This window comes from Sparus aurata, chromosome 11 (genome assembly GCF_900880675.1).
Source record: "Sparus aurata chromosome 11, fSpaAur1.1, whole genome shotgun sequence".
In the NCBI taxonomy this organism is placed as follows: Eukaryota; Metazoa; Chordata; class Actinopteri; order Spariformes; family Sparidae; genus Sparus; species Sparus aurata.
Window position 1 is genome coordinate 28220620 of NC_044197.1, and position 24289 is coordinate 28244908.

The 24289-nt window shown below is 40.7% G+C and overlaps 1 protein-coding gene across 1 annotated transcript; it reads right to left on the bottom strand.

Moving 5' to 3' along the window:
• Window positions 1–1815: 1815 nt before the first annotated feature.
• ttc14 (tetratricopeptide repeat domain 14) lies at window positions 1816–16062 on the bottom strand. The gene is made up of 12 exons (XM_030433487.1): window positions 15397–16062; window positions 14515–14642; window positions 12012–12211; window positions 10968–11052; window positions 10049–10178; window positions 9579–9734; window positions 9001–9072; window positions 8735–8854; window positions 7089–7211; window positions 5083–5200; window positions 3636–3742; window positions 1816–3507 (listed from the first exon to the last, which is right to left on the bottom strand). Exons 1-12 carry the CDS (start codon window positions 15528–15530, stop codon window positions 2484–2486), a joined length of 2397 nt encoding a protein of 798 aa, XP_030289347.1. The 5' UTR covers window positions 15531–16062; the 3' UTR covers window positions 1816–2483.
• Window positions 16063–24289: the final 8227 nt, after the last annotated feature.

Consider the following 24289-nt stretch of genomic DNA (forward strand, 5'->3'; position numbering starts at 1 on the left):
GGGGAAAGCCGCACAAGCCAGCATTGCTGGCTCTTCCCTGGACATCAAACAGGCCCGGTACACAGTCGCTTCCATGCATGTTCAGGATCAATATCCTGCTGGAAAATGAATCCTCTTCCACACATATTACTGGGCCAGAAGGGATCGCATGCCTCTGCAGAGTACACTGGTATTTCTCTCTGGCAGGTGTGTAGCTGAGTCACATGAAACAGCCCCACAGCTCAATAATTCCACCATCGAGTTTGACTGGAGTTTTTTCACCGCTGTCGCATTTACATCATCACTGACCGAGGCCTTGAATATGCAAGCTCTTCGCAACCGTAAAGTTAAAACTTTGACTCTTTTCACGGTACAATGAATGTTTCATACGTATTGGGTCCACTTCGGTCGTGATCTGGATGGAAATTAATAAGGTTTGTGAAATTCTCTCAGGAGTGCATCGCACAGCTGCCAAAAGGGACTTTTAAGAACACACGTTAAGAACAACGTGACTACAGTTTCCTGTACTCTGCACTATAGATTAGTGTTGTGGAGCTCTCAATGGGTCTTTGTCTCAAGACCACTTTTTGAAGGACAGAGTCTCGCCTCAGACTTGACCACGTTTTTCACTCGGTCTCTTGCAAAGGGACTTTTATTTCAAGATTAGTTAAGACCTTGCTGCAGGGATATCACTGGAATATATAACGGTTTGATAACTTCTGTAATTTATGATGGTTTCTATTAGACAAGAGTCACTTAGAAAACCTGATGCTCACGCAATATATTCCACCGTTGCTGATGGATGGTAAAACATGGAAATGTTAATGGAAAAGTTAATTTCAGCTCCTTCAGGTTTAAAATTCCCACAAATAAAATTAAACTCTGATTTTGATTATTATATCTAAACATATCTAAAAAGGTACAACATTGAGATATCGGCCGAAAGACGCACAGCCTGATGGGTATGCTGCTGTGAAACGGAATTTCCCCTCGGGATTATTAACAAAGTTTATAAGTCTAGTCTAAAATGACATCAGAGCACTGAAACAGGGTCTTATACAAGGTTTTATACTGGCCGATGAGAGAAAACACACTGTGATACATCTGTGATGGGGTAATATTGACTGGCTCTAAAATATATAGCAATAAAAGAGGTGAATATAGATTTTTATTTCTCTTCTGTGGGTGATTTCAAGCAATTGTGGATCTTGGTTTGCCCATGGTTTGCAGGTGTGTGTCACGCAGTGATGGAGTCACACTGGTCTTGGTCCTGACTTGGTCTCGGTTTAGGTGGTCAAGACTCCAACACTGCTTGTGACAGTAACATAGAGAGTAACATTCAGTCAGTGTTTGGCATGAGTTGTTTAGAAACACTATAAAACACTTATTAGAAGCATAGAACCAAGTGTCTAAACATTTTAATTAAATGTTGAAAAGGAGAGGACTTGAGTAAATGGTATGTCAACAAGATATTCAGAAGGTAACACTGAATAATTTCTCAGAGTTATGGAATTTTGATCAGTTCTAAATAATGCAGTGTTGAATAAGTATAATCCAAGTCAATAATTGCATTTTTTTTTTTATACAATATATTTTTCTCCTGGGTTTGCGCTTTATGAGTCGCAGGGAAATGTTCATATTGCTGCCTTGATGCCTCTGACAGAATTAAGGACAAGGATGCTTCATCTCTCCTTAATTTAATTAGAGAAATATTTAGACTCCTTTATCATTAGGCAGGCGTTAACAAAAGAACACCTTTACCTTCAGACAGTAGTGCTGTGTCTAACTCAAAACATTTCAAAACTCCACTAAATGAAGAGGACTTGATACAACATGCACTCTTGACATTTAAAAATGCTTTATTTACTCAACAGAGTTTGTTTTACAACAGGAAAAAATGTGTTGGAATCCGACGGTAACATCTTTGTTGTGTAAAGCTTGAAAAAGCACTGCAGCACTAACAGTCAGGTTGTTGTGGAAAAGATTTAAGAAGCCACAGAGGGAATGCACAAAATGGCACAAGGTAGTCAACATAAGGCAGTTATCTTCTTTAACAGAAAACAGTCTCGACTTAAGACGGACACAAAACAAGAGATGTCAAAGCCTGTGGAAACTGACTGCTGATGAACGTAATAACTCAAAATGTACACACAATGTCCTCATGTCCCAGTCACAATAATAACATGTTATCTAGTGTTGATTTTGTTTAAACGATACTCTCAACCCATTTAGATGAACATTTTAATACCCAGCTACAGTTGTTCACAGGCCTTAAATCTACCAGAAAGAACAAGACGTTTCAAAGCAAAACAACTCGAGGGTTTTCTCTAACACTGACGGCAACTCACAACAACTGACAGTCAGTCAACAACATATTTGGCCATTGTTTCAGCAGGATAATCTTAATGTCCAGTCCAGAAAAAATGAATACACGACACAAACATCTGTTTCAAAGTCTTGTTTCACGAGTATCTGGCTCATTCTGGACTTTTGGTTTCAAGTTATTAATTTGGCCTGACTTTTTTCTCCTTTTCAAACTTGGCAATCTGATTGAAAATATCCATCAGGTTAGAAGGGAGGTCTTTTTTCGGACCTCCTCCTGACAGTGATGTCAAACCACTCTGTTTATGATTTCCAGCAACCTCTGCCCTTCTACTGTTTCCAATCTCTGACCTGCTGCTCTCGTCCTCTACTTTCCCCTTTCTGTCCTTCTCTCTCTGTGCCTCTTCTACCTCCCGTCCTCTGTTCTCATACCTACCGCCGTCAAACGAGTTCCTCTTAGAGGAGTCATGTCTCATTCTACTTTCAGAGTGTTTGGACGCAGAACCAGAGTTCACAAAATATTCAGATTTGTAACTGGATTTCCGTGAATACCCAGACTCAGCCGACGAGCAGGACACTTTCCGCTTTCGGTTCTCGTCTAAGCTGCTTCTCCTACTGGAGGCGCTGTCTCTACGGTCTTTCCTGTTATCTTCCTTACCTCTCTCCCTGCTCTTATCCCTCTTTTCACTACTCCTGCTTCTCCTCTCTGCTCTTTCTAGGCTTCTGTTCAGACTGCTTTTCCCTCTCCTCGTCCTGCTCTCCTCCCTGTCCCTCCTCTTCCCGTCTCTGCGTGAAGAGTCGGACTCTTCGTCGTCTGAAGCTGCAGACAAAGAATACAGCTGACTGATCCTCCTCTCGTCAGCATCCTTCTCATCTGCCTCCTCCTCATCCCTCTCTCCAAACCCTGGGCCTCCCTTTTGGTTGAGAAAGGTGGCGGAGGTGTCGGGAGGAGCCGGATACCATTCCAGCTCATCCTCCTCTTCCTCCTTCCTGTCTTTCTCGCTCTTACCCTCCTCACTCCTCCTACTTTCCCTGGAGGAGATCCTCCGATGACGCTTACTTCCCCGCTCAGACCTCCTCTTCTTCTTTTTCTTCTTTTTGGACCTCCTGCGAGAGGAGCAAGACGATGAAGAAGAGGACTTCCTCTTGGAGGAAGTGGAGGATGATGACGTAGAAGAGGATGATCTCTTCCGTTTTTTCTTCATCCTGTAGAAAAGACATTTGCTGAATTTTTTTTATCGAACAGGAGATGCTTTGAAGTTATGAGATGCCCTACATGCCTCTATATGCAGCGTGTTTACCTGCCATACCTTTAAAGATCAGAGCCAACTCACCTCTTCTCCTCTTTTAAGATCTTACGCAATTTCTCAGCGCTGGTCTGGCTGCTCGTAGCTTTCACCTGCTCCTTAGCCAGCGCTTCTTCTCGCAGGCGAATGGATTTCTTTACAGTCGCGAGGCGAAGCAAGGCAAGACATGACATTGGCAGGCAAGAGTCCACAGACATATTCAAACACACACACAAACCACGACCCCAAGACATGCAGCAGGGACCCCAAAAATGGTAATAAGCAATTCATTCATTTTTTTTTTTCAGTCATTCGTGTGGGATTAAAAAGTATGGGGAGGAAAAGGGAAGTTAAAGTTTTGAGATGGACAGAAATACATCACAATCACAAACCACAGATGAAGAAGAAACAAATGGAGAGTCATTTATTTACCACAGAAGAAGTGGTGTGATCCAAGAGCATGGTAGTTTGCATAGAAGCAGAGGGATGGACGGAGGCAGTGTGTAAAGTGTGTGTAAAGAAAACAAATAGTATTTGTTCCCCATTGAGACAGAGACGGTTTCAACGTTACCATATGCAGACCGGGGACACGATGTGGGACAACAGTGTCCAGTAGAGAAGACGTCGTCAGTCAGACGATTTTTGTTTTCCGCCCCCGCAAGACAGGTGACAAGACCATGGCAGTTGGAGGGTCAAAGGGCGGAGTCCCAGGGTCGCAGACACACACATACACCAAAACACTTCATCAGTATTACAAACCACAGCGTCGGCAACATGAAAGGGTTAATGCAAACATTTTTTATTCACGGTGGGAGAGGATGTTCACAGAAACGCTCCTGACAAAGTAGAGCAGCTGTAGTTGATTAGAGGTGCAACGATTAATCAATCAGTCCACTATTCATACAAACGCCAAACACAAAGTCTATTTTAGAATACAAATCTTTAACTAATATTACGCTTGCTAAGACACACAGAGGTTTTAATTCTACCGATTTAATTCTTAGACTTTTGTTTCCCAATAATTGGTTAAGGATCAGAGAGTGCTGAGGAACCAACAGACAACTGGTTTTACACCTGTCCTCGGATCTTAACTGTCCTCCGACATACTTGGCAGCCAGTAAAGCTACCTCAGATGTTCTTTCCTGCCTGAATCAAACACTTATGAGTCTGTATAATATGTGTGGTCAGGTTTCACAGGCCTTCCAGTAAGAGGCGCTGCTTCACTGTCATGCCACAAATAAAACACTGAAGTTGTGAATCTGCTTCATTTGATTATAAGACTCACTTGTCTCTATATTTGACATTGAAATTTGCTACAATGACTGATGAGTGAATGAGACTATTTTTTATGAGTTGTATGAGTATTCATTATTATTAAGAAAAAATCCTGCATAGCATTATCTTTAACAAAGCTTTGATATATGTGTGTGTGTGTGTGTGTGTGTGTGTGTGTGTGTGTGTGTGTGTGTGTGTGTGTGTGTTATGGCCCGCTCACCTGTATAGTGTCTGTGATCTTGCGCAGGGCTTCCTGTGCCTCAGGGTTCAAATCATCGAGAGACAGAGCTCTCCTGTACAATCCCTCCGCTGTTACTAGTTTATCCTGTTCTTCAAGCCTAGAAACACACAACAACAAATTAATAGAACAGTTAATCCAAACAACATTAACTACATTCCTAAACTGCTGATTAGGAATGATCAAACCTGTTTTGGATTTGGCAGTGTCATACACATTTTACTTAGGAAAGGTACTGACTCATGTTTTAAAAAATATTTTCAGCAGCAGAGAAGGTGTTAACTGCTTGTGATGCCTCTTATTTCTGAGCAGCATGTTAATGATTACCTTTGGATACATGTCCATTTATAGACACAGATCACACAAGACAGATATACCTGACCTTGACGCAATACATCCGAGAAATACAAACAGGATATCTAAAGGCTTCAGAACCCATAGATTGTATATAAACATGGACAACATGAAAGCTAAAAAAAACTGAAGCCTAACCATCATAATCACCCCCTGGCAGCTGGCTGCAAATCTAAAATCTCACAATACATATTAAATATATTTTCCCCAAAATCGTTTTGCCATTTCAGGTCGTAGGACATCGATACTGTGGCTCTGACACCCAATTACTACAGCAGACTCTGGCTCCAAATGAAATCATGAGCAAAAAATGGTAGTGCCCTTATGCAGGATGTTTGAGCTTCGTTTTTTTTTTTACAGTGGGAGGAAGAGCAGAAGTGTCTTTATGAATGTCAATAGTATGAACACAGAACAATTCTGTCAAAGACTCAAGACACATTTCCTGCTGCAGGGACATACAAAACATATTGCCAGTGTCCTGACAGCGTATATGTGAACATTGTAAGTGCTGTAATTTGCTCTAACCTGCTTGAAGATAAATTATTACAATACAATACAAAACATCCCCCCACCACCACCTTTGCTAACAATCAAGCATATCTATCACAACTTACTTAAGTTTTTCTAAACGAGTATGCAAAGACCACATGTACCCTGAAAAGATATTACTACATCAGTGTATTGATACTGCTGGATTTTTAGCATTATCCTCTTATTAGTAGGGATGCACCGATTGATCGGCTGGTGACCGGAATTGGCCAATTTTCATGTGATCGGCCATGACCCGCAACCGGCCGATGAGTCAGAGATATGCCGATTTTATGCTGGTCTTAATGCACTTGCCCATCACGTGATCAACATTGCGCAGCATCAGCACCACGTGCACGGATGTGTAGTAGAGAAGACCTCGCAGATTACAACATGTCAGCTGTATGGAAATTATTCGGCGTGAGTGAAGAAGACAATTAGTATGCAATATGCAACACCTGCAAGGACAAAGTTGGGCATGGAGAGACAAGCGATCTCATCCGACACTTAAAATAACTTCAAACGGCGGAGTTTGCAAAGTTTGACGAAGCTAGTAAAAGGTCAACACTCAGGGGCTAAAGGTAAACGCCAAGTTACAGCTAGCACTGAGACAAGTCAACCTCCTCTGCTAGCTTATGAACTACGGAGCATGAGCCACCTGTCACTCTCACTCCGCACCAGTGGAGGTTAATTGAGAACTTGATCACTCTCCTCACTCTTTTTTTGAAGAACTTACACAGAAAAAAAATCTTCGACAGCAACAGCTTCAGACCATGCTGAAACTGTTTTTATACATTTATAAATCATTACATTTAGCGATTACAGCGCATTTAGAAGTGTGTGAATGTCCCACACTTGGAAGCATAATATTTTGATATTGCACTTTAAATTAGACAACTGATAAGTTGATTGTATTTCTATGTTTAAATTTTCTATCAACGAAAAGAAAGAAAATAAATCTCCTTCGTGTGCTGTAAAGTGGTTTGAAAAAATGAAATCAGAATCAGCCCAAAAAATGGCAATTGGTGCCTCCTGATTCATTAGCATTATTTAATTGAAAGATCACACACCTCTAGACAATAATAAAGCCAAGTCACTGTGCTTACTGTTTTCCTCTCTCCACCAGTGTCTGGCAGAGGTACTTCTTAGCATTGCGGTGATCCGGGCAGCTCTCCAGGGCCGATTCAAAGTCTACGATAGCCTTCATGATGCTGCCTTTGTTAGCAAACCTGTGAATAAACAATGGAGGAAACAGATGCCAAGAACATGAAACAATGATTAATGCATACAGAAGGATTATACAGTTGTAATTGCAATGCTTTAAAGAGATGAAATATTAACAAGCAAATGTTAACAAGTGAGCAGTATTAGAGCACTTTCCTGCATCAATTATATGTTCTGTTATGAAGGACTGGAGGTGTTCCCTTCTGGATCATCACAACAGTATTCTTTATCAGATTTAAATGCGAAGGCGGTAGAGTTATCTCTATGTTGTGAAGAACTTAGGAGCATGTATTAAGCTGGGGTGTTGGGTAACCTCTTTGAGGAAAAAGTAGAGTATTTAAACTAGAAATGAACTTCTTAAATCATAGTCTGCTGCCTGAATCAATTATCAGTTAATCATTCATTTACATGTGTTAATTAAATACAATTGCACGTAACAGTATTTCTTACTTTATTTGTATACATTTGATTAGCAAGTATTTGTAATTTGTAACAAGATACTATTTACTATTGATGTATTTGTGATTGATTCTGATGGCTGCTTGATACATTTTTCAAGACAAAACTTGCTAAAGAAGTCCACCGGGGACCACCTACAACCATTATATATGGGAAAAGTAATTTTGTTAATTTCGATGCTCTCCTCTGAGGCTCAACGTTAGCACCAGTCATAGGCCAAATGATGCTAAAATTGCTTCACTGACCAGCCAAAAAAATAAGTCAAGCTACTGAGCGGCTCTTAGTGTGAACATTCACCAACCATTTAGCCAGTGGACAAAAAGTTAATTTCATATCCTGCTTGCTACATTCATCTAGCTCAAGCAGTGGCCATAGCTGCCTCGGTGCTGCACCCTTTAACCTTATAGTATTTGGGAAAACCCTGATAATGATATGTGCAATTATAAACAAGCAAGGACAGCTTTTATTTGTAGCATGGGCCACAGAAGTATGAAAGGAAAGGGCGCGGTACCTAAATACTGTTCCTCATACTTTCTTAGACACACTCGGTCAGTTCAGCTTCAGTTTGAATACTCGCCAAAATGAAAGTACACAACGTAATTTTCTTGTTAAATTTCCAGTAAAGGTATACAATGCATTAAACTTTCCAGGGTATGTCGACCCATGTAACACTAGTAATGACCAGAAATCATGGGAGGCACGATATGGATTTTTTCAGCCGATACGATAACTGATAATTACCTTACTCTAATGGCTGACAGATGTTATGAGCACGACAACCGAGTGTTTGTTGTTTTTCTTCTCTGCTTTTATTGGCTGCTCACAAAACAACTTTAAAAAGGTGCATACCACGACCTACTTTGTGTAGATGCTACACTTGTTAAGTCAAAAAAAGCAATTTGGCTTTGTATTATCGGCTATATTTACCAGCTATGAGTTTTTTTTAACCGGCGATAACTAAGGTAGATTTTTCCATTATGGGGCCAATAATTTATCTGTTCGATATATATCATGCACCCCTATTCATGACACATTAATCCTCAGGTAGTTTGTATAAGAATTAACTCACAATGCTCCTCGTGCCACCAGCGCTTCTACATTATTAGTGTCGATATCCAATGCTTTGTTGTATTCATTCATGGCTTCCACATGACGACCATGTTTGAAGTGGTCCACACCTGCACGGACACTGAAAGGCACACAAATGACATGCAAAAAAATCTATCACTTACTTACTTACTTTGTGCTGTTGTAACTATGAGAGACAATTGAATGAAACACAATGAAAGCGCTAAACCATCTACATATTTCCTGTGGTCAAAAGTTTTGCTTTACCACTTCAAGGCCCATGATGCAGACTGCTTCTTCCTGATAACAGAGGCAAAATCGTCCTCTTGGAAAAGCTTGCTGAAGAGAAAAGATGCACAGTGAAGAACTCTAGTGACATTCAAATCATACTTCTCTCAGTATTGAAAGCGTTCATTTCATTCTTTATAGACTTCAGACACTATCTTGCCAGGAATATTGTTTTATTGGTCGTTCAGTTGAGATTTTATTCAGTTTATAGTGTTGTAAATATTACTGTTGCTGCTCAAGAGATAAAGTTACATTTAGAACATTAAATTCAAGTCCTATTCTGAATGTATTCTTTTTTCAGAAAGCAATGATTTTGTCATGAAAAAGAACTGTTAAGCATACAAATAAAGCCATGAAAAGAAGTATCAATACGAGTAGAAGTATCAATAATATCCTAACAATACCCATTACTATTAATGACGTAACTGCAACTTTGCTTAGGATTGTCATTTTCAAATTGACTGAAATCAATAAATACAAATTTATAAAAATGAGCAGCCTGTTGCTGACAATACAATCCTCAAACTCAGACAAATCACGTATGTTGACATGTTTACCTTTGTAGTCCTCTCATCATTGATGGCGGGTGAGTGTCAGTAACCCCCACCTTCTCCAGTAGGTAGTCCACCACAGAGGGGTTGTGGTAACCATGGCAACTCATCAGTATACACTCATAGGTCTGATTGGAATCTGCAGCTGCACGAACACTACGACTAAGAGGAGAGGAATCAGATTGTCATACTAGGACTTGATCTACAATAAAAACACTTAACAGAAAATATCCCAGTTAGAGCATTTCATAATAAAAGGGTGTATTAATCTTCTCTGGCAAAGTAAGACAATATAACAATATATACATGAGCATTAACTGGGAATGCTGCTTGTCTGTATTAAATACTGAACAGTATCTCGAATCATCGCAAGACGACCATGACAGAATGAAATGGTTGCTACCATCAACAGACAAATTTCAAAGCGTTAAAAGTTGCATTTTGCCCTTTTTTCACATGTCATGGTGTGTAGTTACCTGTAGTGTGTGGGCAGTTCCTCCCGCGCAATGACTCCAAGTTTGATGTTCTCCAAGCTTGGAGAAAGAGAGGCCTGGTGGAGGGAAACTGTGATTTTCTCCTGGTAGCGGTCAATATCTTTCACTGCAGCTACAGAAAGAGAAAGCACAGAATTTAAGAGAGGATCCAACACATTTCTCTGTGAAACAAATAGAGTAACAAATACAGCAAAAACTCCTTGAGCTAGTCATGTTCTCCAGATATTCAGGTGGGTTTAACTTGATGAAACTTGAATGATTTTCTAGTGGCCAATCTGATTGGTACCCTTCACTGAAAGGAAATTATTGGTAAAACTATTCTGATAAACTATTATTCATTGATGTAATTTTTAAGCAAAAATGTCTGGTTCCTGCTTCTCATATGTGAAGACTGTCTTTTTCTGTTTCATATCATTGGATATTATAGTGTTGTTTGGACTTAACATTTGGTTACATCGCCTTAAAATCTTAAAATGTGATGTATATTTTTCAGTTTTGATATTCTCTGAGCCAAAATTTTGCAGCCCAAATATACTCTGTCAAAACATGCACAGCATGCAGTCATGAGGAAAACCAGGCTAAATGAGGGATAATCATTCACTTTCATTTAGATTTCTAGCTAACTGAGTTCATCATGCATTACAAGCTCTACAATCCATTAAGGCCCAGAAACCCAAAATAATACATGATTCTGGGAGACTGGAGGAGTTGACTGGAGAAGAACTGTGTTGTTGCACCCACTGAAAACTGCATAATGCAAAAAACAGTCACAACTGATTGACTTATAGAGCTATAAGTCAAAATCAACTTGTTGTGGATGAAAGGCTAAAGTCTAAGAAGCTGCCAAAGAAGGTCTCCAGACAGTCTGGATGTTTCAGACAGAGCCAAGTCAAAGACAAACCTCTGATGAAGTCCCCAATCTGGTAGTAGGACAGAGGATCATCATGGCTGCCAGTGGAAGGGATCTCTCTGATGTGACATAGAGCCTAAAGGTAAAAAAGGAAAGGAAAATAATATCGATTTAATCACCTTTTTGAGGAGGATATTTAAGTCTTTATTACACGGTTCTTCTTAATGCTGTAGAATGCTCCATTCACTTGAATGGGCCTTCCCAACGTTCGGCGGTCAATTACTTTCACATAATTGACCGCTGCTAAGCATATTTGACCGTCGTCAAGGAAAGTGGCCTTTTTGCCTCTGATTCAGGTATTTCGTAGCACTCAGCGCTCTAAAATCTTTGCTCCGTAAGTAGTCCAGTCTCTTATCACCCCAGCGTCTTCGGTCGCTAAGCTACGTCAGCTGATCTGTAGTCTACTTCATATCGGGAAAAAACGTACTCCTAGGCCACTAGTATGGATGAGTTTCACATTAACTTTAATATTTTTGGAAAATACTATGATTTCAACTCTTGGCAAAAGGCTGAGTTGTCGTCACACTGACAGAGACGCACTGTTTCAAGCTTTTTTTTCGTGTTGGCAGGTAACCGTGTAATAAGCAGTATAATGTATAAAACGGTTGTCATTATTGGGAAAATAAGTCCCGACAAGATGAACCGGACCCCGATGCAAAGCAGGATTCGTCCTGATTCGACCGCCGTTCTATACATTATCCCTTACTTATTATACAATCATAGTGCATCATCTGAAAAGATTTGAAAAGAAAAAGGAAGATGTCATGTTTTGGAACAGTTTGTAAAAGGAAACAAATTAAGAACATACAGTACGACTTGCCTTAAATGTTACTCATAGACTGTTTTGTGGGGGAACTGGAATGTCTTTCCCATTACTCCAGGGCGTGAGCCAGAATTTCCTACAGCTAGTCCTTATATGTGTTGCTGGCCAACTGATAATTCTTCAAGTCGTTTGTATCTACAATTGATCTTGATCTGTTAAAATGTTTATGACATGGCTCAAGTAAACACAACTGATTAATCTTGCTGACCTACCGACAACTCTAGGTCTTCTATGTCTCTCTTCAGTCCTCCTGCCGTGCTAAGCAGTGTGAGAAAGAAGCCATATTCTCTAATGTTGTTGATCCTCCCCACCACAATGTCTCCTCTTTCCAAGTCCCTGTACAGCATGGTTCTTCTTTCATCGTAAGACACCTCCATGAATAACTCCAACGGTGGCATGATGGCATAGGGCTCTGGGAAAGCAAAAGCAGAAAGATGTATTTCTTAAAATAAATAGGCCCTGCTTATTCTGAGAGTATATTTACATTTAGATGCTTCAAGTGAATTTTTTTTTTTCACAGAAAACATTTTTTACAGTGTTGCCCTTTGTGGATTTCTGTCATTTGCAACTACAATGGCAGCATTATGCTGATGTAGTGGGCGTGGCGTGGGTCTGTACCTTAATTTGTAAGGTACAGTGTGAAAGCAGGATAAATGCAATGCCATATACAACTATAATAATCATCTGATATACTATATATTATATATTTTTTTTTAAATACAAGTCATATTGACGTAACTGCAGAATATACCAGTAAGTACATAAAAATAATAATAAGCGGATGTGTGTGGTGGCAGACGGTGACTCACACAAATTATTTGCATAACCAAGTTTATATGTTGAGGTGATTTAGTTAAATGTTATCAATAGCCTAAGGCTGAATGTGTTTTCCCTGACAGGACTGTGCAACACAATGGGGCTGAGGGAATCCTGGAGCAGGTGCAAGCCATCAAAAAGGTGTTTGCTCAGGTCAGAAGCTACAGCCCAGTGCAGCAGCTCACATAGGGTTTACAGAGTGTTGAAGCCAGTAGCGGAGTTCACAGATATGCTCTCCGGCGAAAACGATGCTGTTCTTTCCTCACGTCTGCCAATGTTAGCCCACCTGGAAAATGTGCTGGAAGAGTCAGAGGAGGATGCCTAACTAATAGCCGAACCTGAAGGCAGATATGGTAATGATGCCGACCAGAGATAGATGCGCAAAGCAACACTGCTCGCCCCAACATACCGAGAGGACCACATGAAACCATGGCTGATTGCATTGGTTGTCCATCGTCCCATCCCTACTTGTAAGCTGCAGCACATTACAAACTTCAGTGTTTCCCACACATTGATTTATTTGTGGCAACCCGCCACATTATCAACATTGGCCACCAGATATCGATTTTCTATTTTTGGAGCTGCGCATCCCGTTCTCACACACTCAAGACAGCAAACCTGTCAGTGAAAAGCCTGATGTTGTGATGTATACTTTTATACAGTGGATGGCAGTGTGGTTTTTAGACCACCAGTAAAACCAACAAAGAAGAGGAGGAGGACTATCTAATGCAGTTAGCTTGACTGTAACTTCCACTGCAAAGATGACAGTTGGCCTCATCATCAATGTCAAACCCCAATGATAAGCACCAGGCCTTGAAGCCAGTTTTTGTCGTGTCCAAGCCATGTTATTACATCGTCATGAGATGCACTGCAGACCTTTTCCCAAAAGCTGAGATTGTGAAAGACATGTCTGTAAAACGGTAATAAAAGCCTCACAACCCCTGCAAAATTACTTCTTTTACTGCCAGAATTGGGGTAATTGGATCTAATAACATTTGGAGAGTCTAGAAGAGGCATCCGATTACAATTGATCCCCATCCAAGTTAGCTCGGCCCTAAAGCGGAAGTCACAAGTGCGCATGCCCTATGGCAGCCCAGCTGGACAGCCACCGCCACAATTAAAGTCTGATTCTGTAAGAAACACTGAACTTACTCCTTCTGTTTCTACCTTTCTCAAAAACATAGAAAATCTATACTGTATATTAAAGAACTTTGCTGTTGAACAGAATTATTAAAACTCCTAAAATACATTCCTTGCAAAAAGTGTTTTGCCTGAGCAGGTTTAAAGCATGGTACACATGAATTTGTGTGTACATAATCAGGATGGTACCACCTCCATCTCATTTTGGAGGTCTGCCTGGTAAAAAAACCCCCCGTCTGTCTTCAGTCATCCGTCTTACACACATCTGACTTAACTAGTGTACACCCAACATGACTGTATATTGAGCTCTCAGTACTGCAAAATTTAATTTCATTTAATCTTAATTTAATAAACACCCATATTTATTATTTGTATATTGTGAATAAAAATTCTGCTGTAAATTTTGTACTATATCATGTTTATATGTATACGTCTATTTTGTGTTTTACCTTTTTAACTACATTGTTTATTTTTGCTAGTTTTTTCTTTTTTTGTCTTTTGTAATATTCTGTCATTTGGCTGCTGGGACAAACTAATTTCCCCGGTTGCGGGACATTAAAGGATTTCTGATTCTGAAAAATGCAGAAGACCCACTCTTAATATCCTGTGCCTGACTGTGTTGCGGCTGAAACTAGTTAGACCAGCTGACAGCACAAAGACAAAACGATTAAACTGTTTTGCTATTGTTCAAGTGTTTTAATGTGCACATTTAACAGCTTAGCATGGACAGAGCCTGAAACATCGAGTGAAAACACCCACCGGCAGCCTCCTCCTCCTCATGCTCCCCTTCCTGATGAGTGGCAGTCTTCCACGATGGACAGAACAAGATGTCAGCCTTCCTCGCAATGAATTGCTCAACAAGGGGATTGTCCTTCCCTTCAGCCTTTCTGCACAAAAAAACAACACATGTTCCACAAAGAATTGTTAAGTGAATAATCTTTTGTCAGACTGACTGTTGCGTAATGCACAGAGAGAACCAGCTGTATGGGAAATCGTTCACAAGAGAAAGCTGAAATCCCACACACTCTCAGCTTTTACTGAAGATAAAACATTTAACCATGGACGCTCTTTTTGTTCATTCTTATTCGAGACTCACAGGCTGCAAAAACCAATGAAAAAGGCTATGGAATCTCTACCACCTGACAAAATCACTAGTGATACTTATACAAACAGACTATAAACAATTTAAGGGTTAGTTGATTAATTACAATTTTGGTAACTTATGGATTGCTTCGGTCATTTTCAATCAAACAATCCCAATTATTAATGATTGATTCAAATATCAACATTTTCTGCCACTCTTTGGTTAATTTATTGCCATCTAAATATCACTGGGCCCTGAAATGTTGGTCAGACAAAAACAAGCTATCTGAAGTCATCATCTCTGACCTAATGAAACTGTGACAGGCACTTTCCACTGTGAAAAAGAAAAGCAATGCCACTTAAGTGATATTCTGAACGATATATACAAGCTCATACGAAAACTGGAAATGTCTTTGTAACCTCAAAGTAAGACCAATCATACAAAAAATAAAGGGTCAAGGCAAATTGGTATTATCGACACTCGTGACAAAAAGGGGGGTATGTGGGACTTGTGTGAAAGCTGCATGTGGGGCTAGAAGTGATGACTTCCCAACATACCTTTCATAAGTGGCCTTGCACAGGTCAGACACCACAGCTTGGAAGTCGGGGTTTTCTGTTTGTTCACATTTGAGTTTGTTGAACAGTGGCTCTCCATGGTACGCCAAACACTGCCTCAACAATTCTCTGTCCATTCTGCTTTTACAGGACTGCGGTCACATTATTGTACAACTCAAAAATTCCGTAACCGCTGACTGCCTTTGGATGATGGTTAATGAAAATTAGCCGTTAGCACGATTTAGCAAATGTGCTTTTTGTCGTGCGGTAGACATTGTTGATCCATTTAAATTGCAAGACTCGCCAATAAATCGGATTAACGTGCCAATTCGCTAAGTGCTTGAATGTTGAGGGAAAGGTCGGGGAAATACAGTTTAATGGACATCCAACAGTGCTCTGCGTCGTTTAGCTAGCTAGCTAGCAAAACAAACGCAGGTCAGTCATGCTAACACACTGGCACGTTGAAATTACGAATCTTCTGACTGCTCTAAAAACTCACAACATTCCGATAGTTTTTTGTATCCGAAGCTCCTTCACGTCCTACGACACAAAACACAACTGCTACTTTATTTGCACAAAGTTTAGCCAATATAGAAAACTCATCTATTTAGCCGCCTCACACCGTGCATGACCAAGACGCATGGACGACTGCGCATGCGCACACTGTGTTACACTGAAACTGTCGGGAGAAACAGGTTCCATCTTGGAACTACTAGTGGACTTTGATTTCATGAATTGATTGTCTCCGTATCTCTCTCTACACCAAATACGATAATTTGCTTCTACAAAAATATTATATTTTGACTAAATTAAGACAATAAACTTTGTTTTTTCGTGGACTACAGCTCAACCTTTTGGACCTTGTTACCATTTGAAACAATAGAAGGTCAACACACCCCCTTTAAAGGTTACACATTTCTATGAGCAGTAGGCATAAAGGAAGCCCATGTAAGCACTTCAGGAAAGCGTTCTGTTCTTGGGCATGCAGCTGCAGCAGTTACAGGGAAATATTTAAAATTCAGACAGAAAAAAAAAACAGATCAACATATGAATATTGGTATGATTTAACCCTACAAACACATTGACAAACGGTGCCATTTTAAACATTTATGAGAAGGCAGTGAGATGAACTAAAATTGAAATTATTATTACTAATTTTATTGTTATTGTTATTATTAGTAGTAGTAGTAGTATTTAAAAAAACATAACAATGAAGTGGAAAATGCACTGTTGAACATTGAAAAAGGAGAATGTGATCATGTAGAAGAAGGCTCACTGGCTCCACAACAAACTCAACCACCACAACCTCAAGCACCACAGCTACACATCCAACAACTATGACAATGTTGTTGTATGATTTAGTTTGAAGTGTTCTGTATTTTGTATGTGTGTGTCCGTGACATACCTGTTTTTTCAGGTTGTATGAAAGTGGCCCCTGTTGCCCAAACCGTGTCACTCCCTCTATGAGGAGGGCGTCATTTACATAATGAAAACCATCTGCAATGACAGACTTAATGCTTGTCTGTACCTGGAGGGGTGATAAGTAAAACCAGTGATCATGGAAAGAAAAGCCCTCTGTTGGATATTGTTGCTTGGATATTTACATTCAATCTCTGCACAAGGTAACAAGTGATGACAATTTTTTTTGCAAGTCATATTTTTATGGTGTTGTTTATTTGCACTTTGCATTCCTTACCAGATTATACTAGGGACAGTAGTTTTGTAAGGTATCCAATGTATACTTCAGTCTGAATGTAACTTGTGACATTTGACAAAATATTGCTCTCTGTTATTGCATGCTTTTGATCTCTGGTTGATCTCGTGTCAGCCATGTAAATCACTGCAAGCAAGATAAAGTAAATACCATCAATAAAATGTGTTTACTTGTTGTAATACATTTTAAATCAAACAAAATTATAAACAAACACACCTAATTATGTTTGAATGATCCAAATGAAGTCGGAAAAAGATTTCATTTAAAGAAGTTAAAGGGGAAAAGTTATTTGGTTTTTGTACATTTCTGAGATGGCATGTATGGCCAGAACGGGCCTCTGCCAAGGACATTGGATAATTATAAATGGACATTAAGTCCGGCTGGCAGAGATTCAGGTGCCACCGGTTCACCTTGGAAAGGTTAGTTAAAAAATATTAAAAAAAACAGGAAGTTAAAAGGGTTAACATTTGGACTTGGTTTAATATTTGTTAGACATTAAATCTAAATTAAAGGGGCATATTAAGGATCCAATAAGGAGTCTTGAGTAAGGCATTAGTTTAAAGTGAAAATCTTGCCAAAAAGCAACTGAGGCTTTATTTGTGATTGAATATGAGTCAAACATTTGTGTAAAAGCATAATTACAATGAAAGAGGCACTTTTAAGATTTACCGTAGTTTCGTTTTTGGGCAAGCTAATTTTCAATGGGGTGCAGGGGCACTTTTACGCTACCATTTAATCACTATTTTTAAAACACTAAGAAGAATCGACACAACATGAAACTCTGCTCGTAGTATCACCAGGGTCTCTACACATGAACACGAGCGTTGAGAACATTGGGCCTCATTCACCAATATCTTCTTAAGAATCTTCTTAGATTCTTTCTTAAGTTGTTCTTAAGAGGTTCCTTAAGAAAACCCTACGTCAGATTCACCAACTCGTTCGTAAGCCTCAGAATTGCTCGCAGCTGTGTTCTTACATTGATGAAAGCCGCAGGAGCAATATATATGCCATTGTTTTGCGGGCCTTGGATGGAGAAATGCCACGTATAAATAGGGTGGGGGGGGGTTACTAATTGATGGCATGTTTCCAATTTACTTGATTTATCTTAAATCATTGGCACATTTAATTTATTTTAGAATTTAAATTCTTTGTAAATTACCAAAAATATTAAATGAATAAATAAATGAATAAATATGACAGAATTATCACTGTAATATTGCATTTTATTGAACTACACAAGAGAAGAAAACACAACCATGCTAACTTTTCGGCACTGAAATGTGCGTAAGAGTACTCCTGAGTGTTCATAGGATTTGTTCTTGCCTAAGAAAAAATCCTAGATAAGAAAAAATTCATGAATGCCACAATCTTCGTAAAATCTTCATAAGTGGGACTTAAGAACAAATTTGTTCGTAAGAACAGTTCATGAATGAGGCCCATTGTTTGTGTACGCAGAGTTTACTAAAAAGAAGGTTTTTGGAAAACTCACATTAGCAGTAGCATCTCTGGCGTGCCGCCATCATGGCAGACAAAAGGTGTTGATCCCTGAGTGGGCCTAACAGGCAGGCTTGAAGAGCGGTCGACCATTATTCTCCTGCCTGTTAGGTGGCACTCGGATATCTACACTTTTTGTCTACCATGATGGCAGCGCGCCGGAGATCCAGCTCCTACGGTGAGTTGTTCAAAAACCTTCTTTTTAGTAAACTCTGCGTACACAAACAATGGGCCTAGTTCAATAAAATGCAATATTACAGTGATAATTCTGTCATATTTATTCATGTATTTATTTATTTCATATTTTTGGTAATTTACAAAGAATTTAAATTCTAAAATAAATTAGCCTAAATGTGCCGATGATTTAAGATAAATCAAGTAAATTGGAAACATGCCATCAATTAGTAACCCCCCCCCCCACCCTATTTATACGTGGCATTTCTCAATCCAAGGCCCACAAAACAATGGCATATACATATATATATATATATATATATATATATATATATATATATATATATATATATATATATACATACATATATATATATATATATATATATATATATATATATATATATATATATATATATATATATATATACATATATATATAGTAGGGGCTGTCAAAGTTAACGCGTTAATAACGCGTTAACGCAACATCCTCTTAACGCCGTTAATTTTTTTAACGCGCGATTAACGCTCGGTATAAAAAAACAAAAAACAAAACGCGCATTGAAAGATTTTCGGCCGTCAGTGGCACCTGTAGTCTTGATCCAGAGGGTGGCAGAAAGGGAATCAGAAGAAGATGCAGCAGGGTTGGCGGTTCGGGAAAAACACGGTGGACTGAAAAGTGAGGAAATTGAGAAAGGACTTACCGTAAAATACCAAATAATAGCCGGGGGGTTTAGTTGTTTCAATCACTTAACAGACCAAAAGGCAATTTGGGACAGGCGTTTAATTCCTTCCTCACAATAATCCTGGATGAAAACATTACAAACTTCTCCAGCTTCTCGGTGAATTCTCTGGCATCCTCCTGTAAGTGAAGTTGCTGCGGTGGAGGAAACGATTCAGCCAACCAGCACTCGCTGCAAACTCCTCATCTCTGCTGTCACTCACGGTGGCGGACATTTGTTTCTCCATCGTCCTGATAATTCTGCGGGACACTCTCTCGTGGTGTGCCCGTTTGCTGAAAGCTCATCCCCGCATGTTTATCTCAGGCTCCTCGCTAGCCTTCTTCCTCCCTCCAGCAGGCAGCCTGGCCCTGTTGCTGTCCTCCTCGGACAGACGCTCAAGCTCCGTTTCTCTCACTCTCTTCTGGTCGACAGAGATACATCTAGCGGCTGCTTCTCCCGAGTTTTCCTCTGCATATTTTAACAGAAAGTTTGAATTTCAAGTGGTACTTTTTATTGTTTTGCTGCACCGGAGCCATGGCGATCATCAGTGTGATACTGACTGACAGAAAGCAGCACACTGCGTGAAAAAGGCGAAGAAGAAAAACGTGCAGTGTCAGTGGACACCTCTTCTTCCTTAATTTTTTTAAAAATAAAAAATTAGACCCGACATTTATTTGGAACCGGCGGTTATTTACCAAAATATACATCTGCACCGGCGTTTAAAGGGACCCTGTGGATAATTGAAACCCGTATATTATTTGGTCATTTACGGTATGAACGGCAAACTACTTTCGAAACACTGCCAAATGGTTCGGTCGATAGGACAAAAGTTATCTGCATGTACTATCGACATGAAATGACTTACCATCGAAGTACATTGAGTCTCAAATATCACTTGCAAGCCAAACACAGGGCAGATGCAGAGAGCCCCCCCGCCAAAAATGTTCATAATGCAAGCATATTTGTCCTTTCTTATGTTGTTAAAAGTATTAAGAACATTAAAAAATACATCAAGGTACATTTAGAACAGAAAAAAATGTGCCAAAAAAATTGCGATTAATTTGCGATTAATCGCGAGTTAACTATGGACAAAATGCGATTAATCGCGATTAAAAAAATTAATCGTTTGACAGCCCTAATATATATATATATATATATATATATAGATATATATACACATCTTAAGAACAACTTAAGAAAGAATCTAAGGAGATTCTTAAGATGATATTGGTGAATGAGGCCCAATGTTCTCAATGCTCGTGTTCATGTGTAGAGACCCTGGTGATACTACGAGCAAAGTTTCATGTTATGTCGAGCATAGACATCTTTATATGTCTATGGTGTCGAGCCTTCTTAGTGTTTTAAAAATAGCGATTTTGATGTTAGCGTAAAAGTGCCCCTGCACCCCATTGACAATTAGCTTGCCCAAAGACGGAACTACGGTAAATCTCAAAAGTGCCTCTTTGGTCGTAATTAAGCTTTTACACGAAGGTTTGAGTCATGTTCAATCGCAAATAAAGCCTTAGTTGCTTTTTGGCGAGAGTTTCACTTTAATGCTTGTTAAAGGTCCCATGTCATAAAAAACACGTTTTCTCTGGTCTCTACATATATAAGCTGGTCCTCCCTGAGCCTGCCAACTCCCAGAATGAGGAAAACAAGCGAGTCCTGCATGGTCTCTGCAGCCCACCCACTGGTAACACGGCGCTCCTACAAGCTGTTCAGATTCTGCAGAGGAGGCTGGCCTATGATAATGACTCCTTTTGTTACGTAACGAAAGGAGTCATTATTATAGGCCAGCCACCTCTGTGCGGTGATAGGAGATATCAGAGAGGGGGGCGTTCATCCCCGAGGTGAAGTTCGGTGTGTCCAGCGGAGAGACAGCAGTGTTTCGCGACGTTGTCGCTCAGAGTTGGACACGCAATTGCTCTGTTGTTGTTGTATAAATCAACATAAGTGCCTATATTCTGTCCCAGCTACAGAACAACAGAAGAGACAGTGGTTGTGTTTCATTTTTAATGACAACGTGCCGGCTGCGGTTCGTGTTAGCTTGTGTGTGTATGCTAACCACTTCACATCGGACTGCTTCAGTAACGAGTGTCGGTAACTACAAAGCTGGCTTTGCCTCGACACTGACCCTCGTAAAAGGATCAGTCCCAACCATACCGGACCCAGCAACTGCACCCGAGCCACCGATAAGTGTCGCCGCGGTTTAATAGTATTTACAGTTGCTGACGAGTATGGTGTATGACGAGTACGACGAGTATGAGCTGGAAACTGGCTAACTAGTTAGCTCCACTTCGGTCTGCTATGCAATGGCGTTTGAAGTGAGTTTGATATTAATAATATTACGATGGAGCTTGGTTGTCACAGTAGAAAGTTTGGAAACATGTGCAGACTGGAGACAGAGACTATGCGAACAGTGTACAAGAGTTTGGAGACTGTGTTGGAGACAAACAAAGCTTTTGCTAGCTGTTAGCCATTAGCTACACTGTAGTAACTGTAACAACACATACAAACAAACTAACATTATTACACACTAACCATTCTGAAACGTCCTGCTGCAGCCGCGCAAACTCTATGCTTCTTCCGGAGCCTCTCCTTCTGGGTCCGATTCTGGGTCAAACTGGTTCGGTTGAACGAAAAAATCTCCACGAGCCATAGTGTTACATCAACCGTAAAAATTAAAGCATACTACCGTTAGCATAACGGGCTTCCTCTCCCTGAGAGTGACGTAGCAGGCAAAGCTCCCCAAGAAGGCGTTGACAGATGGAGCTCATTAGCATTTAAGGGTGCAGGCAATGAAACAGGCTGCTGTGAACAGACCTCAGCAGAGCGACTTTTAGACAGCTGGAGTTCAGGACCACGGATGTGTTTGGGGAAATACATATCGATTACAGAGTTGTTAAACCTCTGACAGCTGTGTGAAATTGATGAAAAAAAGTATAATATGGGACCTTTAAAATATTCAGTGAGGGTTGCACAAATTGAAACTCTGAAAGGATACAAATCCTTTTATTTCTACTGCTCTGTGAGTAAGTACTCATATCGGATAAATGTGAGAAGAGACATAAAAAAATACTGACGTGTTTCATTTGGCTGTTTAAATGACATTCACTGGTGTCACAGTAATGACTAAAATATACACAACTGCAGTGCCAACCACCACAACTACTGCAGCTCCAACCATAACAACTACTGAAGCGGCAACTACCACAACTACTACAGCTCCAACCACTGCAGCTCGAACCACCACAACTACAGCAGCTACAACTACAAATACTGCACCCCCAACCACCACAACTACTGCAACTCCAACCACCACAACCACTGCATCCCCAACCACCACAACTACTTCAGCTCCAACCACTGCAGCTCCAACCACCACAACTACAGCAGCTGCAACTACAAATACTGCACCCCCAACCACAACAACTACTGCAGCTCCAACCACCACAACTACTGCAGCTCCAACCACCACAACCACTGTAGCTCCAAACATAACACCTACTGCAGCTCCAACTACCACAACTACTACAGTTCCAACTACCACAACTACAGCAGCTACAACTACAACTACTGCACCCCCAACAACCACAACTACTGCAGCTCCAACCACCACAACTACTGCAGCTGTATCAACCACAACTACTGCAACTCCAACCACAACAACTACTGCAGCTCCAACCACAACACCTACTGCAGCTCCAACCACAACAACTTCTGCAGCTCCAACCACCACAACTACAGAAACTACAACTACTGCACCCCCAACCACCACAAGTACTGCAGCCCCAACCACCACAACTACAGCAGCTACAACTACAACTACTGCACCCCCAACCACCACAACTACTGTAGTTCCAACCACCACAACCACTGCAGCTCCAAATACCACAACTACTACAGCGCCAACCACCACAACTACTGCAAATCCAACAACCACAGCCACTACAGCTCCAACCACCACAACCACTACAGCTCCAATTACCACAACTACTGCAGCGCCAACTATTACAACTACTACAGCTCAAACCACCACAACCACTGCATCCCCAACCACCACAACTACTACAGGTACAACCAAGACAACTGCTACAGCTCCAACCACCACAACCACTGTAGCTCCAACCGCCACAACCACTGCAGCTCCAACCACCACAACTACTACAGCTCCAACCGCCACCACTACAGCAGCTACAACTACTGCACCCCCAACCACCACAACTACTGCAGCTCCGACCGCGGCAACTACTGCAGCTGTATCAACTACAACTACTGCAGCTCCAACCACAACACCTACTGCAGCTCCAACCACTGCAGCTTCAACCACCACAACTACAGAAGCTACAACTACAACTACTGCACCCCCAACAACCACAACTACTGCAGCTCCAACCACCACAACTACTGCAGCTGTATCAACCACAACTACTGCAACTCCAACCACAACAACTACTGCAGCTCCAACCACAACACCTACTGCAGCTCCAACCACAACAACTTCTGCAGCTCCAACCACCACAACTACAGAAACTACAACTACTGCACCCCCAACCACCACAAGTACTGCAGCCCCAACCACCACAACTACAGCAGCTACAACTACAACTACTGCACCCCCAACCACCACAACTACTGTAGTTCCAACCACCACAACCACTGCAGCTCCAAATACCACAACTACTACAGCGCCAACCACCACAACTACTGCAAATCCAACAACCACAGCCACTACAGCTCCAACCACCACAACCACTACAGCTCCAATTACCACAACTACTGCAGCGCCAAC

What these genes read in the sequence shown, in the direction of transcription:
- ttc14 (XM_030433487.1), bottom strand. Translation starts at nt 15,530, where the DNA reads ATGGACAGAGAATTGTTGAGGCAGTGTTTGGCGTACCATGGAGAGCCA. An exon ending in TAGAAGACCTAGAGTTGTCG is followed by an intron (nt 11,053 to 12,011) that starts GTAGGTCAGCAA and finishes TTTTACCTTTAG; the next exon opens with GCTCTATGTCACATCAGAGA. An exon ending in CTGGTGGAGAGAGGAAAACA is followed by an intron (nt 5,201 to 7,088) that starts GTAAGCACAGTG and finishes GTGTGTTTCTAG; the next exon opens with GCTTGAAGAACAGGATAAAC.